The 16,468-nt window shown below is 50.4% G+C and overlaps 1 protein-coding gene across 7 annotated transcripts in view; it reads right to left on the reverse strand.

The window, feature by feature from the left end:
- The window catches only part of EHBP1L1 (EH domain binding protein 1 like 1), a 61,488-nt gene that overhangs the window by 10,300 nt on the left and 34,720 nt on the right, over window positions 1–16,468 (reverse strand). For 5 of the 7 annotated variants that reach the window (XM_048514665.1, XM_048514660.1, XM_048514649.1 and 2 more), the window contains 7 exons: window positions 12,383–12,710; window positions 7,754–9,494; window positions 6,305–6,474; window positions 5,331–5,379; window positions 2,966–4,246; window positions 317–380; window positions 17–93 (listed from right to left, as the gene is read on the reverse strand). In XM_048514665.1, the coding sequence (XP_048370622.1) occupies window positions 17–93; window positions 317–380; window positions 2,966–4,246; window positions 5,331–5,379; window positions 6,305–6,474; window positions 7,754–9,494; window positions 12,383–12,710 (3,710 nt within the window). The remainder of the gene's footprint in view (window positions 1–16; window positions 94–316; window positions 381–2,965; window positions 4,247–5,330; window positions 5,380–6,304; window positions 6,475–7,753; window positions 9,495–12,382; window positions 12,711–16,468) is intronic. The other 2 variants (XM_048514673.1, XM_048514682.1) reach the window with 2 other exon arrangements.

The following is a 16,468-nucleotide window of genomic DNA, read 5'->3' on the forward strand; positions in this document are numbered from 1 at the left end:
CCTTCCCACGCCTTACCGGAACCTCCTCTTCGTTGGTGCTGTTCTTGAGACCAGAGTCCTGGATCGTGTTCTGGGAGGTAGTGCTGGAAGGAGCTACAATGGAGAGAGCAGAAGCATGACCATACTGAGCTAACAGCAAGTGTCCATGAAGGAGAGCATGGGCTAATTGCTAAAATCAGCGCTGGCCGGACCTCCACCTGCCTTCAGATCCTTACAACATGATCTGGGATACAATGAGGGGAAAGCCCCACTCCACACAGACACCCAGAAAGCTTCGGCCACACCTCCCAATCTGGCCAACAGCCCACAAACTCACCTGGAGGTTGCTGCACCTTTGCTGTGCCGTGCCTGAGTCTTGAACTCTCGTCAGAGCCTTCATCCTGGGGGACCAGACAGGAAATGGAATCACCTCAGCAGGACACTCATAGCGGAGTGCCAGAATTATTTTCATGTTAGGAAAAATAAACTTGTAAATGGAACCCAGCTGTTTACACACACACCCATATATCGGGGGAAATGTTTCCCATGTGCCTCTTTTGGTGACTTATTATGGTATGTAGGTTGGGTTTGGGGTCCCCACCTGGATCCTGTTTAGCAGTCAGATGTGTTGTGGGCTCGCCACAATTCCCAGAAGGGTTTTTCCTGATTTGGATCACAACTGTGGTGGATGTAGAGAAGAGACTCCAGCATTCTTTACCCTGCACCATTTTCCTAGCCTGAAACTGTCCTGGGGGCGGGCATTACCAGACCCAGTGGGAGAACCTTGGTGTACATTTGCATACCGCATACCCAGTCTATTCCTTAATGTATCAAGAAGCCTCAAGTACAATGGGAGAAATCAATGGGGTTACCTTTCTTTTGCCACATAACGCCATATTTATTAGAATAAAGGAAACACAGAAGATACAGGGATCGTTCTGTTTACACCAAACCATCCACCTGCACCCAACAAAAGACAATGTTTGGGTGCCCCTTCCTGCATTGGATGCAAAGGCAGAGGAGAAAAAGGTAGCAAAGGTAAGGCAGGGACAGCAGTTGGATTTGTTTGAGGGTCACCCATCCCCTTCCCAAGTTTTGCTTCTAGCACGAAGTGCACGCTGAGCAGGACATAAAGCCAATCCCCTCAGCCCTGGTCAGCATGAAGGCAGAATTAGTGAATACCAAGGGAGAGAAATCTTGAGATGCGGACAGGTCACAATAGATATAAATGAGCAGATTCTTTCACAAGGGTAAAAAGACAGCCATGCAACTATTTAAAGGTTAGTAATTTTATTGTGGAAGAAGCATTTATTGGCCAGCCACCACTTGGTTACATGCAAGGTCACCCAGCCAAGCAGGTGTTTACAACATCAGAGAGAAGAAAAGATGTAATCTTTTTTGAATGAAAGGTGGCTAGTTCTTAATTCACCAGGATATGAAACGAAGCCACACAAAATGCATCACGCTCCTAGGCCCTTGTTCCAGAACAACAGTCTGAATCACTTCATTGGATCCCGTTATGTCACAATCCCAAAAGGCATCTCAGTTAACACCCATCAAAAAGTAAGGATGACAAAGTACTCCTGTTGTTAGGCGAGAGAGATCCAAGACAACAGAACCAGCAAGTCCCTATCAAGGAATGAGCCACAGAGTCAGACTGAAAAGGCAGGGGGAGGGGGAGGGAATTCTTTTTCTTCTCAAATCACAGCTGACTTATGATGACCCAGCAGGGCTTTCAAGGTACAAGACATTCAGAGGTGGTGAGGAAGAGGAAGAGGAAGAGGAAGAAGAAAAAGAAAAAGAAAAAGGAGAAGGAGAAGGAGAAGGAGAAGGAGAAGGAGAAGGAGAAGGAGAAGGAGAAGGAGAAGGAGAAGGAGAAGGAGAAGGAGAAGGAGAAGGAGAAGAAGAAGAAGAAGAAGAAGAAGAAGAAGAAGAAGAAGAAGAAGAAGGGGGCTCAAGGTGGGCTCCTTGTAAGGGGGCTCAAGGTGGCTTACAGCCTCCTTTCCCTTCCTCTCCCCACAACAGACACCTTGTGAGGCAGGTGGAGCTCAGAGAGTTCCGAAGGCCTGTGACAAGCCCAAGGACACCCATCAGGAATGTAGGAGTGTGGAAACACATCTGGTTCACTGGAGTGGGGAATCAAACCCAGTTCTCCAGATCAGAATCCACCTGGACTTAACCACTACACCACGCTGGCTCTTTTGCCAGTGCCTGCCTCCGCATGTCAACCCTGGTATTCCTCGGTGGCTTCCCTTCCAAAAAATAGCCAGGCCTAACCCTGCTCAGCTTCTGAGATCTGATAAGATCAGGCTAGCCTGGGCTCTATCCAAGTTAGGGTGGGGCGAAGAAGTCAGGAGAGATAAAGGGCTGTGCAGCTGAAAGTCACAAAGAAAGGACCCCATCTCACCAAAAGCCACAACTCATCCACTTCCCAGAATTTCCTCCTCCCTGCTTCAAACCATGCAGCTAAACACTTCAGGAAATAGAAGAGTTCCAACTGTCAAATCCCCAGAGGCATATGGGGGGGGGGGAGTGGTGCCCCAGGTCAAAACGTCCTCCGGGTGCCCTCCCCACAGGTCGCATAGCCCCGCCCCCATGCATTGCATAACTTTGCCCCCTGTGCATCCCTGCTGCCGGCTCCTGCTCTCCCCAGGACCTGGGGAGGGCAGAAGCCTGCCTGCACAGACCCGAGGAGGGTGGACATTCCTCATAGGCAAGCACGCTGGGAAGCCCCATCCCCAAACATGAAAGCATGCAGGGTTTGCTTTGATGGTGGAAAGGTGTGATTCTGAATGCATCATCCTGTGTTTGTGAGGTTGAGCCCTTTGATCAAATCTGGGATGGGGGGCGGGGAGGAAAAGGTTTATCAGGACAGCACAAACAATTGGCAAAGGCTTAGCACAGCTGGAGGCAACCCGTCATGCAACATCCGCCCCGTCGGAAACACTAGCAGACGCATCCAATGCTTCCTGTGAGCACCACTTACTGCAGCCAGCTTTTTGGTGGAGTCCTCTGAAGGGCCGCCTGCATCCGTTTCCTCCATGGACAGGGAGGACTCGCTCTTGAGCCGCGAACGCCGCTTCTTCACCAGGTCTGCGTCACGTACGTGAGCAAAGGTGGACTTGCCCGCATGGGGTCGCGGTGGGGCTACTGGACCCTGCTGGCTCCCTGTGGACAGGGTGCGCTGCAAGGGGCGCTCAGCACCACTCCGGGAAGCAATTCGCTTCAGCCGGGGAGGGGGCACCACTTTCTCACTGTTGTTGGCCAATGGTTTCCCATCAGACTTCTCAGCTTCCGTCCCATAGTCCCTTGGAGCCCCGGGTTCCGAGTCTTGGATGGGCCTGGCAATGCTAGCTAGCTCCTTCCCATCAGGCATTGAGGCTTCAGGCCCAGAATCCCTTGGGGCGGAGAGCTCTTCCTCTTGTTTGGTACTCTGATGGATCATGGCACCATTGGGCACCGGGTCCAAATCAAGCTTGGAGGATTCAGCCTCTAAATCTGCCTGGGCCAGAGAATGCGCCTCACATTCCTTGCCTGGATCAGCCACTCCACCATTTGTAAACGCCTTTTCATCATGCCTTGAGGCCTCTGCCACAGATTCCTTGGGGAAAGGCTGTGAGCTTGGGATAGTTTCAGCCTGTCCATCAGCCTTGGCGCTCTCTGATTCACACTCCAGGAGTTCCAATTTCAGCTCTTCAACTGATTTGGCAGCAGTGATGCCATTGACAACTGCCTTCCCGTCATTCTTTGCAGCATTCACAAGCTCAGATGCCTGCTCCAGCTGGGCAATTGGCAGAAGTTCTGCATGGCTGGCTTCTGCCTTCAAGTTCTCCATTATGGCTCCATTCCCAAAGTCCTCTGAAACATCTGTGCTTTCGACACTCGTGGCATGCTTTTGGGCAGTGCTCTCCCCCGCTGGTTTGTCATCTTTCCCTGTCATGGTGCCAGACGCCGTAGCCATCCCAGAATCCTGGACATCTGGACTCCTGGGAGCCTCTGGCTGAGAGGCAGCAGCCTGAAGAGGCTGAGAATAAAACATGGCCGGATCAATGGAGCCGGAGGAGTCCGTGTCAAATTTACCCACCTTGTAGGTGGTCTGGCTGCTATGGTCAGCAAGCTGTACCACGTTCAGTTCTTGCCCAGTGAAAAAAGCCCGGATTTGGCACAGGTAGGTCATAACAATCAGCCGATCCGGCACTGTCAGGAAAACCATGTCGGCAGGGTCCATCACCCGGGAGATCCCCAAGGAGGCAAAGCCATCAAAGGCCTGAGGGCAAAAAAGAGAGAGGGGGAGAGAAATTCAGAGCTTGTAAATTATCCAGACTTCTCCCAACATAAGGAAACTATTTTTTTAAATCATTCAGCTTTCCACCTCCATAGCATCTTTTACTTCTGTTAATAATACAAAAAGAAAAGCAAAGTGCTACACAAACCACCCAACCTCTTTATTTTTGCTGGGGATAATTAGGAAAGGAATTGATAATAAAACTGCAAAGATTGTCATGCCCTTATATAAAGCAGTGGTGCGACCGCACTTGGGAGTACTGTGTCCAGTTCTGGTCGCCACACCTCAAAAAGGATATTGAAGAGATAGAAAAAGTGCAGAGAAGGGCAACGGGGATCATTGAGGGACTGGAGCACCTTCCTTTTGAGGAGAGGCTGCAGCGTTTGGGACTCTTTAGTTTGGAGAGGAGACAGCTGAGGGGGGATATGATTGAAGTCTATAAAATTATGCATGGGATAGAAAATGTTGACAGAAATTTTTCTCTCTTTCTCACAATACTAGAACCAGGGGGCATACATTGAAAATGCTGGGGGGAAGAATTAGGACTAATAAAAGGAAACACTTCTTCACACAACGTGTGATTGGTGTTTGGAATATGCTGCCACAGAAGGTGGTGATGGCTGGATAGCTTTAAAAGGGGCTTGGACAGATTTATGGAGGAGAAGTCGATTTATGACTACCAATCTTGATCCCCTTTGATCTGAGATTGCAAATGCCTTAACAGACCAGGTGCTCGGGAGCAACAGCCGCAGAAGGCCATTGCTTTCACCTCCTGCATGCGAGCTCCCAATGGCACCTGGTGGGCCACTGCAAGTAGCGGAGAGCTGGACTAGATGGACTCTGGTCTGATCCAGCTGACTTGTTCTTATGTTCTTATTTTATTTTTCCTCCAAACAGCCCCGGGAACAGGGTGAGGCTGAGGGTGGCTTGCGCAAGACCACCCAGAGAGTCCTTGGCAGAGCAAAGGACACAAGCCTCACTTCTTCACACCCTCCTAACATCCATGGTGTTTCTAGGTGCCCATCCTTCTTCCTCCACCCTATGGAGGCTGGAGCTACTGACTCACCAGTTTGTTGTTATGTCTGATATCCAATGGGTCCAGTGCTTCGTACTGGCTGAAAAGGGAAGGGGAAGAAACATAAACTCAATTAGTGGCCTTTGGCTGTTTTAATCCTGGACCCTCTTAACACTCCACCCCTTTAGAAATCTTCCTTCTCCTCTCTTTCCCTCTCCCTCTCACACACTTGGCTCAAATTCATTGTAGCCCCTCCTCAAAGTATCTTTCTTCCACTCTCCGTTTTCCCGCCCAGCCATTTGTAACCCTGCAGCAACCACCAGCCATGGTTTCTCTCTCTTCCTCCGCTAACCCTTTCACGGATCACCTTGTGCTCACTAGGGCCTCTTCTGCACATGCAGAATAATGCACTTTCTATCCACTTTCACAATTGTTCGCAAGTTGGTTTTGCTATTTCACCCAGTAAAATCCAGCTGCAAAGTGCATTGAAAGTGGATTATTCTGCATGTGCGGAAAGGCCCAGCCTGCACTTTCTGCTGCTAACACCACCAAACCTGTTTTCCACTCTCAAGTCCCTTCTTTTTCTTCTGTTATTGCTTCAGGCACCAGACAAGGGCTCCAAGTCTCACTATCAGATTAACAGGAAGCTAATCAGTTACAGCTTTTGTTGCTGGACTGGTGAGGGACAATTTATGTTGGCAAAGTTGCAAGTGAACTGGAGATTACTTTGGTTCCAGTGTGTCACTATACAGGCAGAATTAAACATGGCCTCTTCTGATGGGAAAGCTTCTGGGGAAATACAGATTCGTTTTCATGCGATCCACTGATTCAAAGGGAAGTGATCAGTGCGACTAAAATTATTCATATTAAGAGCCCGAGTTTCAGCAAGCCCGCCCTTTCTGTCTTGCCCGCCAATCTCTCATCCATAGCAACAGTAACGCAAGGTCCCATCAAATCCCGGAACCGCTCGGCACCAGACAGTAAGCCTTAATCCCATTCCAGCATGGACTGGCTACCCAACTCACATCTTCTCAGGGTGGAAGTGATGCAGAATAGCACAGAAAGCCAGGCCGTTGCGCCAAGATGTGGTGAAGTTGGTGACACGCACGCCCCTGTAGCCAGCTGTCATCTCCTGACACCATTCCAGCAAAGACTGGCTGCTACTGACCAGTGTTGGACTGCATGGGGAGTCAACCTAAAGGATGGAAGGGGGGAAAAAATGGTCATGGTCACAGGCAGCGGGAGTGGGAAAACATAGGCTTGTCCCTGCTGAGCCACCATAGTTACTCTCCATCCCAAATGTCCACACCGCAGACCTTACAGCAGGAGGTAGGAAAAGAAGAAGAAATGTTTGGATTTATATCCCCCCTTTCTCTCCTGTAAGGAGACTCAAAGGGGCTTACAATCTCCTTTCCCTTCCCCCCACCCCACAACAAACACCCTGTGAGATGGGTGGGGCTGAGAGAGCTCTGAAGAGCTGTGATTAGTCCAAGGTCACCCAGCTGGCACGTGTTGCAGTGAACAAGCTAATCTGGTTCCCCAGATAAACCTCCACAGCCCAAGTGGCAGAGCAGGCAATCAAACCTGGTTCCCCAGACTAGAATGCACCTGCTCTAAACCACTATACCACGCTGGCTCTCAGAACCCCTCCAGATATCATGCACATGAAAGTGGGAGTCTGTACTGCTCTGCAAATTCTGTGGCCAGGAGTATTCCAGAATAACTAGTTGTGGGGGAGGGTTAACGTTATGGCAATGTTGCATCTTTGCACTGCATTCTGCATCAGCAGCAAAACTTATTCTGCTTAGTACCATTTTGGTTATTTCCCCCCCAGATAATTTCAGAATCATTTCTGGCTAGGAAGGAGATGACCACGCACTCTGCTTCCTGGCAGTATCACAGAGCCACGTCACTCGTTTCTTCAGAAAACAAAAGGCTGCCAAATTCCATACCAGACAGTGAAAAGCGCATTTGCTTGCACAGCACTGCAGCTTCTGCAGAAAACACACGCCTTGAAGAACAGCTGTGTGTGGATGTGTGGGTGTGTTTCTTCATGAAAGTATTCTAAGATCCCTGAACTTGACCTGAACAGAGCAAAGGCAAACTGCTAGCCTGTTGCCTTCCCAGGATGAAAAGTCCACCGCTTTTGCAAGGATCCCCCCCCCCATATGCCAAGCCATAGGGTGTGGGTCTGCCTTTTCTCCATTCTAGACAGCACTATCCCCCCACCGCGAACCCTCAGCTATTCACTCCTCACTTCCACCTCAGCTGAAGAAGTTCAAAACTGACCCCTCCAGAATTCAACCAGTTTAAAGAAAAAATATCCCTTGGCCCCCAAATGTCATATGCTGCCACAGCAACCTATGCTCTCCGTACAAATGAAGAGTACCCCCTCCCCAAATCCCACCACAATTAGCTGAAACCGTCAAAGTGGCTTTCAAAGGTGAGTGTGGAGTGTGCACGGCCATCTGTACCTGGGCCTCCCCTTGACCTCTGAACTCCAGTGTTTGGCCACAGGGCACAGGGGTGGGCACTACAGGTTCATGGCTGGGTTTGGCATGCTTCTCCTCGTGGGCCCAGGGAGCTGAGAGGGGCAAGGTAGTATCCTGAGGTGGTAGGGGGCCTGGGTTGGGGGAAGCCAGGGCCGAGGCCTCCGCTCCCTCACTGTTCCTGGGTGGCAAAATCTGTTCTGCACAAGACCCTTCAGCACCGGCTCTCTTTTCTCCGTGGCTTATTGCTCCCTCATGACCAGTCTCGGCCTCTTTCTGGTTGGGGGTGCTGCTCCCTGAGAACTCAATAAACAAAGCTTCTTGGCCTGGTCTGGGTGCCTTCGCCAGTGTGTCCTCCACAGTATCTTCTGGAAAGTTCCGTCCGCCATCTTTCCCTTTGCTCTGCTCCTCTTCCTTCTCTGGTGCAACACATTCCACTGTTGAAAGTTCCTCTTCCGCCGCCTGCTGTGCGGCATCACTAGAAGTCACGTCCTGGACCCCGTGGCTCTCACCACCCAACTCTCCTTTCTCCCCTTTGGCAGGAGCCTTCAGGGCTTCAAACAGGCTCCGGAGACTATATTCAGCTGCTGGTGTTTCCTCTTCCTTTCCCCTGCACGCCTCCAGGTGAGGTAGGACAGCCGGGGGAGGCAGTGGAGCCTCCGCCCAGTCCATTTCTGCAGCCTCTTTCCAACATCTCTCTGCAGGAGGCGGCGAATCTGCTGAGATCCGGAGTTTGTCGCTCGCAAAGTCCTTCTTGACCTCCAGTTGTACCTCCTGCTCTTCCGCCTCCACCAGAGCTTCTGAGGAAAAACCACTCGGCAGGGCTGGGTTTTGGGACATCTCAGGGACTTGGCAACTCTCAGCTTCTAAACTTCCCCCTCCCTGACACTTCTCCATCTGAGGAGAGGCTTCCGAAGGAGGGACTGAATCAGCTTCCTCCCCAGAAGCAGCCTCCCTGTCCTCCAGGCTGACTTCTGCCTCAATCTGGCCGCTCTCTGCTTCAGCTGGAAGCCACTGGAGGGATGGTTCTCCCGTCACAGGCTCTCTCTCACTGTCAGAAAGCTCCTCTTTGACTACAGGTTGCTCCTCCTCCATCCTACACCCTGCTGGCTCAACTGGGGACACCTCTGTCAGCCCCAGCGGCTGCACTACCTCAACACCTTCTCCCCCGCCCTTCGTTTCCATCATTTCCACCGGAACACTAGAACTTGTTGATGCTACCGCAGCTTCTGCCATTAACCACTCTTCCGCTGAACTCTGGACCTCATGGCTGGAAGACTCTCTAAAATCTCGTGCCACGGGAAGTAGTCCCACGACAGGAGACACGGCCAGGAACGCTGCGTCTGAAGGCCCTGCTGATCCTGCTTTGCCAGTGACAATCACAGGCCTCTGTCCAGCCAGGCTTGGCTCCTCCACAAAATACATGACCACAGAACTGTGGGGCTGGGGTGGAGAGAAGGGCACTTCCACAGGGCTCCCGCAGGGCGGCTGCTCCAACACTGGGCTCCCATCTGCAGCAGATACTGCGGAGCGGTTTTCTGTGGGTGGGACCATCTGGGGATTCCCTGGAGGTGCCAACATCTTCTCTAGGCGGCGTTTCCTCACAGGGGGCGCCTCAGGTGCCGCCGAATGCAATGTGGACACATCCATGGGTCGGGCAGGACTCTTCTTCCTTGGTGGGGCAGATATCGGGCTCTGCTCCCGGGGTCTCCAAACATCAGTTGGCCTGGAGACGAGAAAGAGAGAGAGATTTGGGGGGTTTCATAAATTCTGAGGAGTGGTCCCAAAAGGAGGATCCACCTTCCTCTGCCTACAAGAGTCAATATCTGGACTATTGCCCTTAACACTTTTCTCCACTCATTGTAAACCATGACCCCTTTAAAGCTTCCCCTATTCTGCTCTGTTCCACTTAGCACCCTTGAGATAAACGTTCCCAAGGCAAGAGTTCAGAACAGTTCACAACTACACTGCTCCCTTGCAGCCGGATTACACCCCCCCCCCCCAGTGAGACATCTCTTGTTGCTTACAGAGGACGATCTATATGAGCTTTAAGACCCCAAGGGCTTCAAATAAGGCCACCTAAGCAGATGCCTTATCCGGAATCAGACTCTTGGTCCCTCAAGGTCAGTTCTGCCTAAGACTGGCAGTGGTTCTCAGAGGCATGCCGGGGGGAAATGGCGCCCAGAGACATCCATTCTCCGGGAGCCCCCCCCCCCCCCACGCCTGGGGCGGGCCCCCCCAGCCCCACCCTCTTCCAGCTGCTGGCTCTGAGCCCGCAGCCGGGAGGGGGCGAGGCTCGGGGGGAGCCCGCAGCTGGGAAGGGGGCAAGGCTTAGGGGCTCCTCTGGCTTCCTTGGCCCCACCCATGCCAATGATGACATGGAAAATTTGGGGGCGAGGGCATGAGAGGAGAAGTGAGCACCAAGGCCATTAGGACTTCCCTGGTCATGTCTTGAGACCAATTTTGCGCCCTCCCACATGACCAGATCAGTGGCACCTGGGGACAGAGGGTACCCCCTGTCCCTAGACAAATATGCCACTGGTGATTCTCCAAAGTCTCAGTCTTGCACATCATCTACTGCCTGGTCCCTTTTAACTGGAGATGTCGGGGATTGAACCTGGGGTTGTCTGGATGCCTAGCAGATGATCTACCACTGAGCCATGGCTGCTCCCTAAACAGGAAGAGCAGAGAAAAGGCTTAACAGCCAGGAACTGGCCCCAAGAAATAGAGACGGATGGGGCAGTTTGGGAGGTGTGGTAGAAAAACTGGATTGTACTTTGATTCAGAACACACCTGTGGGGTAGAACAGACCGATTCCAAAGCATGATACACCCCCAAGGAGCCAAAGGTCTTCAAAGAGAACCCCCATCCAGGACTAGTCCCAGGCTCCCCCAAGATTTGTGCCCCGGCATTCCCTGCATTATGAACTGTTTGTGGACACAATTCATCTTGCTACATCAGTGGCAACCCATTCAGCCACATGCAACGGGGCCAGCCCTCTTCCCATCATACATGATGGCCCACAATTCTGCCCAATGACTGCTTTGATTTTGTTCTTACAGATTGGCCCTCCCCTACAGTCCACTGTGGCTCCTGGTATGGGAAGGGGGTCAAAAGGGCAGATAATTCTATCCACCACGACCCCCTCCCCAGTCCTGCTAAAGAGCTGGAGCATCATTCATCAGCTTCCACCCACATAATATAGAATGCTTGGCAGAACTCCTACAGAGCTTCAACAAGCAAGTCAAGTTGCACGGCTCCAGGGGAAGGGGAAACTCCATAGACTCCCTGGAAGGAGATTCTTTCCTAACCTCTTCTGGACACTTAGACCCCTTCTGCACATGCCGAATAATGCACTTTCAATCCACTTTCTTAGTTTTGTCATAAGATAAGATCCTGGTTTTTGGAAAAAGCAGTAAAAACAAGTCTGGAAGATAAAGGGCCACTACACTGAGCAAGTGAAAAATTTCAAATATCTAGGACTCTGGTTTAGCAACAACTTGTCGTGGTCCACTCATCAAAAATATATATTGGCTCGGGCCCAGTCAAACGCAAATGCCACTAGGAGGTTCTATCATTCTAGGGGCAACCAATATATTCCCCCAGCTCTGCAAGTTTTCAAAGCAAGGGTGAGAGCACAACTGCTTTATGGAGCACTTACATTTTGGATTTAACACTTGTAGCAGTACCATCAGGTCATTTCCACTCTAAATTTCTGCGCCAAATTATTTGGCGTGCCAAACTGCGTCCCATATGCAGTTCTATGCCTAGAATCTGGCCAATACTCTATAGAGGCCACTATCTGGTTAAACATCATAAAATTTTGGCTGCATATTCATTATCAAAGCTCCGACAACTCACTGACGCAACTCACCATGAGAGAACTCCATCACTCTAAATGGTGCACATCAGTTATAACAAAGATTGGGGAATTGGGCTATGATAGTGACTCTCTGAACATGCTAACCCTTACTGAGACATTTGCCCTCATCAAAGAGCAGCTACTAGCAATGGATTATCAATCCACTTTCACAGTTGTTTGCAAGTGGATTTTGCTATTCCGCACAGTAAAATCCAGCTGCAAAGTGCATTGAAAGTGCATTGAAAGTGCATTATTCTGCATGTGCGGAAGGGGCCTTAGTGGGAAATCTTTCTGCTGCTCCTCCCCAAAGGAAACTGATGGGGGCTTATTTTAATATCCAGGGCTTCCTTCTGCCAGAGCAGACTTCTCCCCCACCCACTGGCCCCACTGGCCTCTCACTTCCCATTGCTCTGAACAGCAAACTTCCCTTTTCTCCCTGTGGGTGGAACAGCCTTGCTTCTTCCCAGTCTCAGGGTGGGCGGGGTAGAAACTATATCTGGCACCCTTCCCCCTCCAAAAAAGGAGAAACAAAAGTCACAGCTGTTGTTGGTCTCGCTTGCTCTTTGAGGCTGGGTAACATTTTAGGGCACCCAAAATAGAGGCAACAAGCAGAGGACAGATAGCCAGTAGGATCCTATGCTTGCCTGTCTTCTGGTTTCCTGCTATTACCCAGCCAGATCCCCCTTCCCTGTCATTCAGAAGAGAAGCCCTGGATGTCTAGCCTCTGCTTCCCGCCCCAAAATGGGACTCACCTAACTTCAGTGGTGCTCAGCAACGCTGGACGTTCAGGTGACCGTTCAGACCCCTTCTCTTCCTTCTCCTCTTCAGCCTGTGCTTGTGCCAGCTCTGCAGCAGTGACCGTCCCTTGGTTCTGGGTGCCTGGCCCCCTCTGGCTGCCAGTTGCTCCTCTTGGGCATACACCACTAGCCCTTCCGTATCCCAAATTCCCAGCATACTCTGCACCACTTACAGGTAGGGGTACCGCCGTGGAGGCTGACTCAGTCGTGGAGCGAGGGGGGTCCGGGTGGGAGGTGCTGCCAGCAAGAGCATCTGCTGCTTTCTTGGGTACTTCGCTGATGGCTGCAAGAATGAGACCACATTAGGGATGGAAACCATTGAACATTTAAACAAATGATTATGAGATAAGGATTTTTTTTACCATTTATACATGTCTGTAGACATTTAAACAATAAGGCCAGTGATGAGCTGCGGGGTCTGTTATGAGAAGCTGCTGAGTGGATCCCCCTCCCTGGAACTGAGGCTGTTTTCTAATTTAAATAACAAAATGCTATCAGTATTTCCAAACACATTTTACAAGCCCTGGACCAAAATCCCACAGGTTAGGTGGCTGACCAAAGGACCACCAAGGAAATGGATGGGAATCATACTGGCACTGCCCAATTCAAGAGCAGGCCTGGGTCCAACCTATAAATGCGCAAAAGTCAACAACTGCCCATCTACGTGGGTCTTCTGTTATGGCCCGCACTGTTATGGCGCCCACTCTCCTGGCTTTCCACCAAGTATGCAAAACTGAATTATTCAAGAGGGCTTTCCTCCTCGGGTAGTAGGGTAGCACTGTGCAAAAGGCGTCACAAAGCTCCCTGGATAAATTGTTCGGAACTGTGGTCTGTACTGCTGTGTATAGTTTGCTGTGGGTTGGATCCTACTGTGCAATTTTGCATCGTTTAATGCGTCATGTTAACACTTCTGCTTTGTTTCGATTCTGCTTTTTAGACTTCTGGTTGGTTCTACAATCCAAATCGTATTTCACTGTTTACTTTACATCCCGTCCTGTTGACTGCCTTGATTCACTCTGTGTCGTCCGCCTTAAGTCCCAGTGAGAAAGGCAGACTGCAAATAACATACATAAACATGCAACGTAAACACCAAAATTGGCACAAGGGGCAGTATTCAGCCAGTTATGATTTGCCACCTTCATTTTAAGAAATGGTTGCGAAGATCAGCCGTGCTAGCCAGAGAGGTGGTGGAGGTGTGTCGGGATGCCATTCCTACAGGGGGTGGGGGAGGAGGGAATGGACTGTACTTGTGCTTTGCTCTGCTTTTGCTTTGCAGGTGTTTATCATATCCGTACCCTTGAGTCTGTGTGGTGAGAACGGGCTGGACTTTTCTGTATCTGCTGGTTCACATGGGGGTGGGGATTGCCTGAACATATTACCAACAGTTTTTGCACCAAGGGTCCAGAACTGTCTTTTCCATTGCTCTGCTCTGCTGTCCTGAATAAAGTCCTTGAAATGATCAAGTGCGTTGTTCTGTGAACTGAGATTCTGACAGGTGTCTGGATTCCGAGGGGGTTTTTTTGTTCAGATTTTGGATTACTTTGGTAAATCATTTCAATTCTTGTCTGTCTGACCAATGAGGCCCAGTTCATACAGGGCCAAAATTACATGCCCCTCTGGACTGAGTCACATTTCAGAAAAATGGCATTTAAAAAAATTATTTAATTCATTTGCACCTCACCTTTATCCCTAATGGTGACCCAAAGCTGCCCACATTATTCTCCTCGTCTCCATTTTATCCTAACAGCAATCTTGTGAGGTAGGTTAGACTTTTATCAAGTCATTGATACAAATATTCAATAGCACTGGGCCACAGGGTTCAGCCAGAGGTGGGATCCAGCAGGTTCTCACAGGTTCCCGAGAGTAGGTTACTAATTATTTGTGTGTGCCGAGAGGGGGTTACTAATTGATGATTTTGCCACATCATTTTTTGCCTTAGTTACGCCCCTCCTCTCAGCAGTAGCGTGCAGAACTTGAAGCAGTCTAGCAGGAGGTGCACCGGCGTGCATGGCAGCCTGCGCCCTCGTGCATTCGTTTCCTGCCCAAGGACCGGGGCAGCAGCTGCGTCCTTGCCACAGTCCTGCCCAGGAATGCCACGCCCCCGGAATGCCTGGCCACACACCCGTCGTGCCCCACCCAGCCCCATTGACGCTATGCCACAGTTTGAATCCCACCACCATGGGAACCTGTTACTAAAATTTTTGGATCCCACCACTGGGTTCGGCCCTAGGTCCAGTGCTATTCAGTATTTTTATCAACGACTTGGATGATGGAATAGAGGGTATGCTAATCAGATTTGCAGATGACACCAAAATAGGAGGGTTAGCTAACACCCCAGAGGACAGGGTCAGAATTCAAAATGACCTGGACAGGTTAGAGAGCTGAGCCAAAACAAACAAAATGAATTTCAACAGAGATAAATGTAAGATACTACACTTTAACAAAAAAAATGAAATGCACAGATGGGTGACACCTGGCTTGACAATAAATACTACATGCAAAAGGGATCTGGGAGTCTTAGTAGACCACAAACGGAACATGAGTCAGCAGTGTGATGCAGTGGCCAAGAAAGCCAATACGATTCTGGACTGTATCAATAGGATTGAGGGATGTAATTGTACCTCTCTATTCTGCACTGGTTCGACCTCACCTGGAATATTGCGTACTGTTCTAGGCACCGCAATTCAAGAACGATATTGACAAGCTAGAACGGGTCCAGAGGAGGGCAACCAAAATGGAAAAAGGTCTGGAATCCATGCCCTATGACAGTGATGGCGAACCTATGGCACGAGTGCCAGAGGTGGCACTCAGAGCTCACTCTGTGGGCATGCGCGCACAGGATTCATCATGGGGGTGGGGGAGAAAATCACACACACACACACACACACCTAGGCTGGCTTGGGCCGCTGGGCACAACGCCCTGCGGAGAGCAGGGAGGACTTGGCTGGCAGGCCTGGTGCCTGTGCTCCGGATGGCTGCTGCCCAAGGGGGGGGGCAGAGGCGGAGGAGGTGGAGATGTTAGAGAGGTGCAGAGAAGTGTGCGCAGGACTTGCTGGAGGCTAGAGCAGGCTGGCCCCTTCTCGAGTGGGTGGGGTGGAGGCACTGGAGCAGCGCAGGGCAGAGCAGCGGGTTCACGCAGGACTAAAACCTCAGTATTCAGGTTAAATTGCCATGTTGGCACTTTGTGATAAATAAGTGGGTTTTGGGTTGCAATTTGGGCACTCAGCCTCAAAAAGGTTCGCCATCACTGCCCTATGAGGAGAGACTTAGGGAGCTGAGTATGTTTAGTTTGGTGAAGAAAAGGTTAAGAGGTGACAGGATAGCCATGTTTAGATATTTGAAGGGATGTCATGTTGGTGAGGGAGCAAGCTTGTTTTCTGCAGCTCCAGAGACTAGGACCAGGAGTAATGGGTTTGAGGTGAAGGAAAAGAGATTCCATCTAAACATCAGGAAAAACTTCCTGACAGTAAGGGCTGTTCGACAGTGGAATGTGCTACCTCAGAGTGTGGTGGAGTCTCCTTCTTTGGAGGTTTTTAAAGAGAGGCTGAATGGCCATCTGACAGGAATGCTTTGACTGTGTGTTCCTGCATTGCAGGGGGTTGGACTTGGTGGCCCAGAGGAGAAGGTGATTTCAATGGAGGGAAAGAGTACAGGGGGAGAGTTAAGAAACCCCTCCACTCACACAGGTTTTTCACTTCAAATCACAGTGTCTGCCAGCTGCCAAAGGCAAACGAAAGAATGACAGAGCTTCACATAACGGGGAGTTTCCTCAGGCCTTGCGCATAGCACCAGCAAGAAGGAATCAAAAGTCCGCCAAAACCATCAGACAGAAAGTTGTGGTTTTGTAAGAAGCTGCACAGGGGATGTGGGTTTGCAGAACTATTAGTTTTTCCAGTACGGTGTTAAAAGACAAGGACATCAGGGAAGCCCCCAAAGAAATGGTTATTATGTGTAAACAGAAAGAATAAACTACGAAGTATGGTTGTAAGAAGTTGATTCAGGAATGATACACATGCAAACAGTGCTTCCTATGGGTGCTGT

The sequence above is a fragment of the Sphaerodactylus townsendi genome, linkage group LG01, assembly GCF_021028975.2.
Source record: "Sphaerodactylus townsendi isolate TG3544 linkage group LG01, MPM_Stown_v2.3, whole genome shotgun sequence".
NCBI lineage: Eukaryota > Metazoa > Chordata > Lepidosauria > Squamata > Sphaerodactylidae > Sphaerodactylus > Sphaerodactylus townsendi.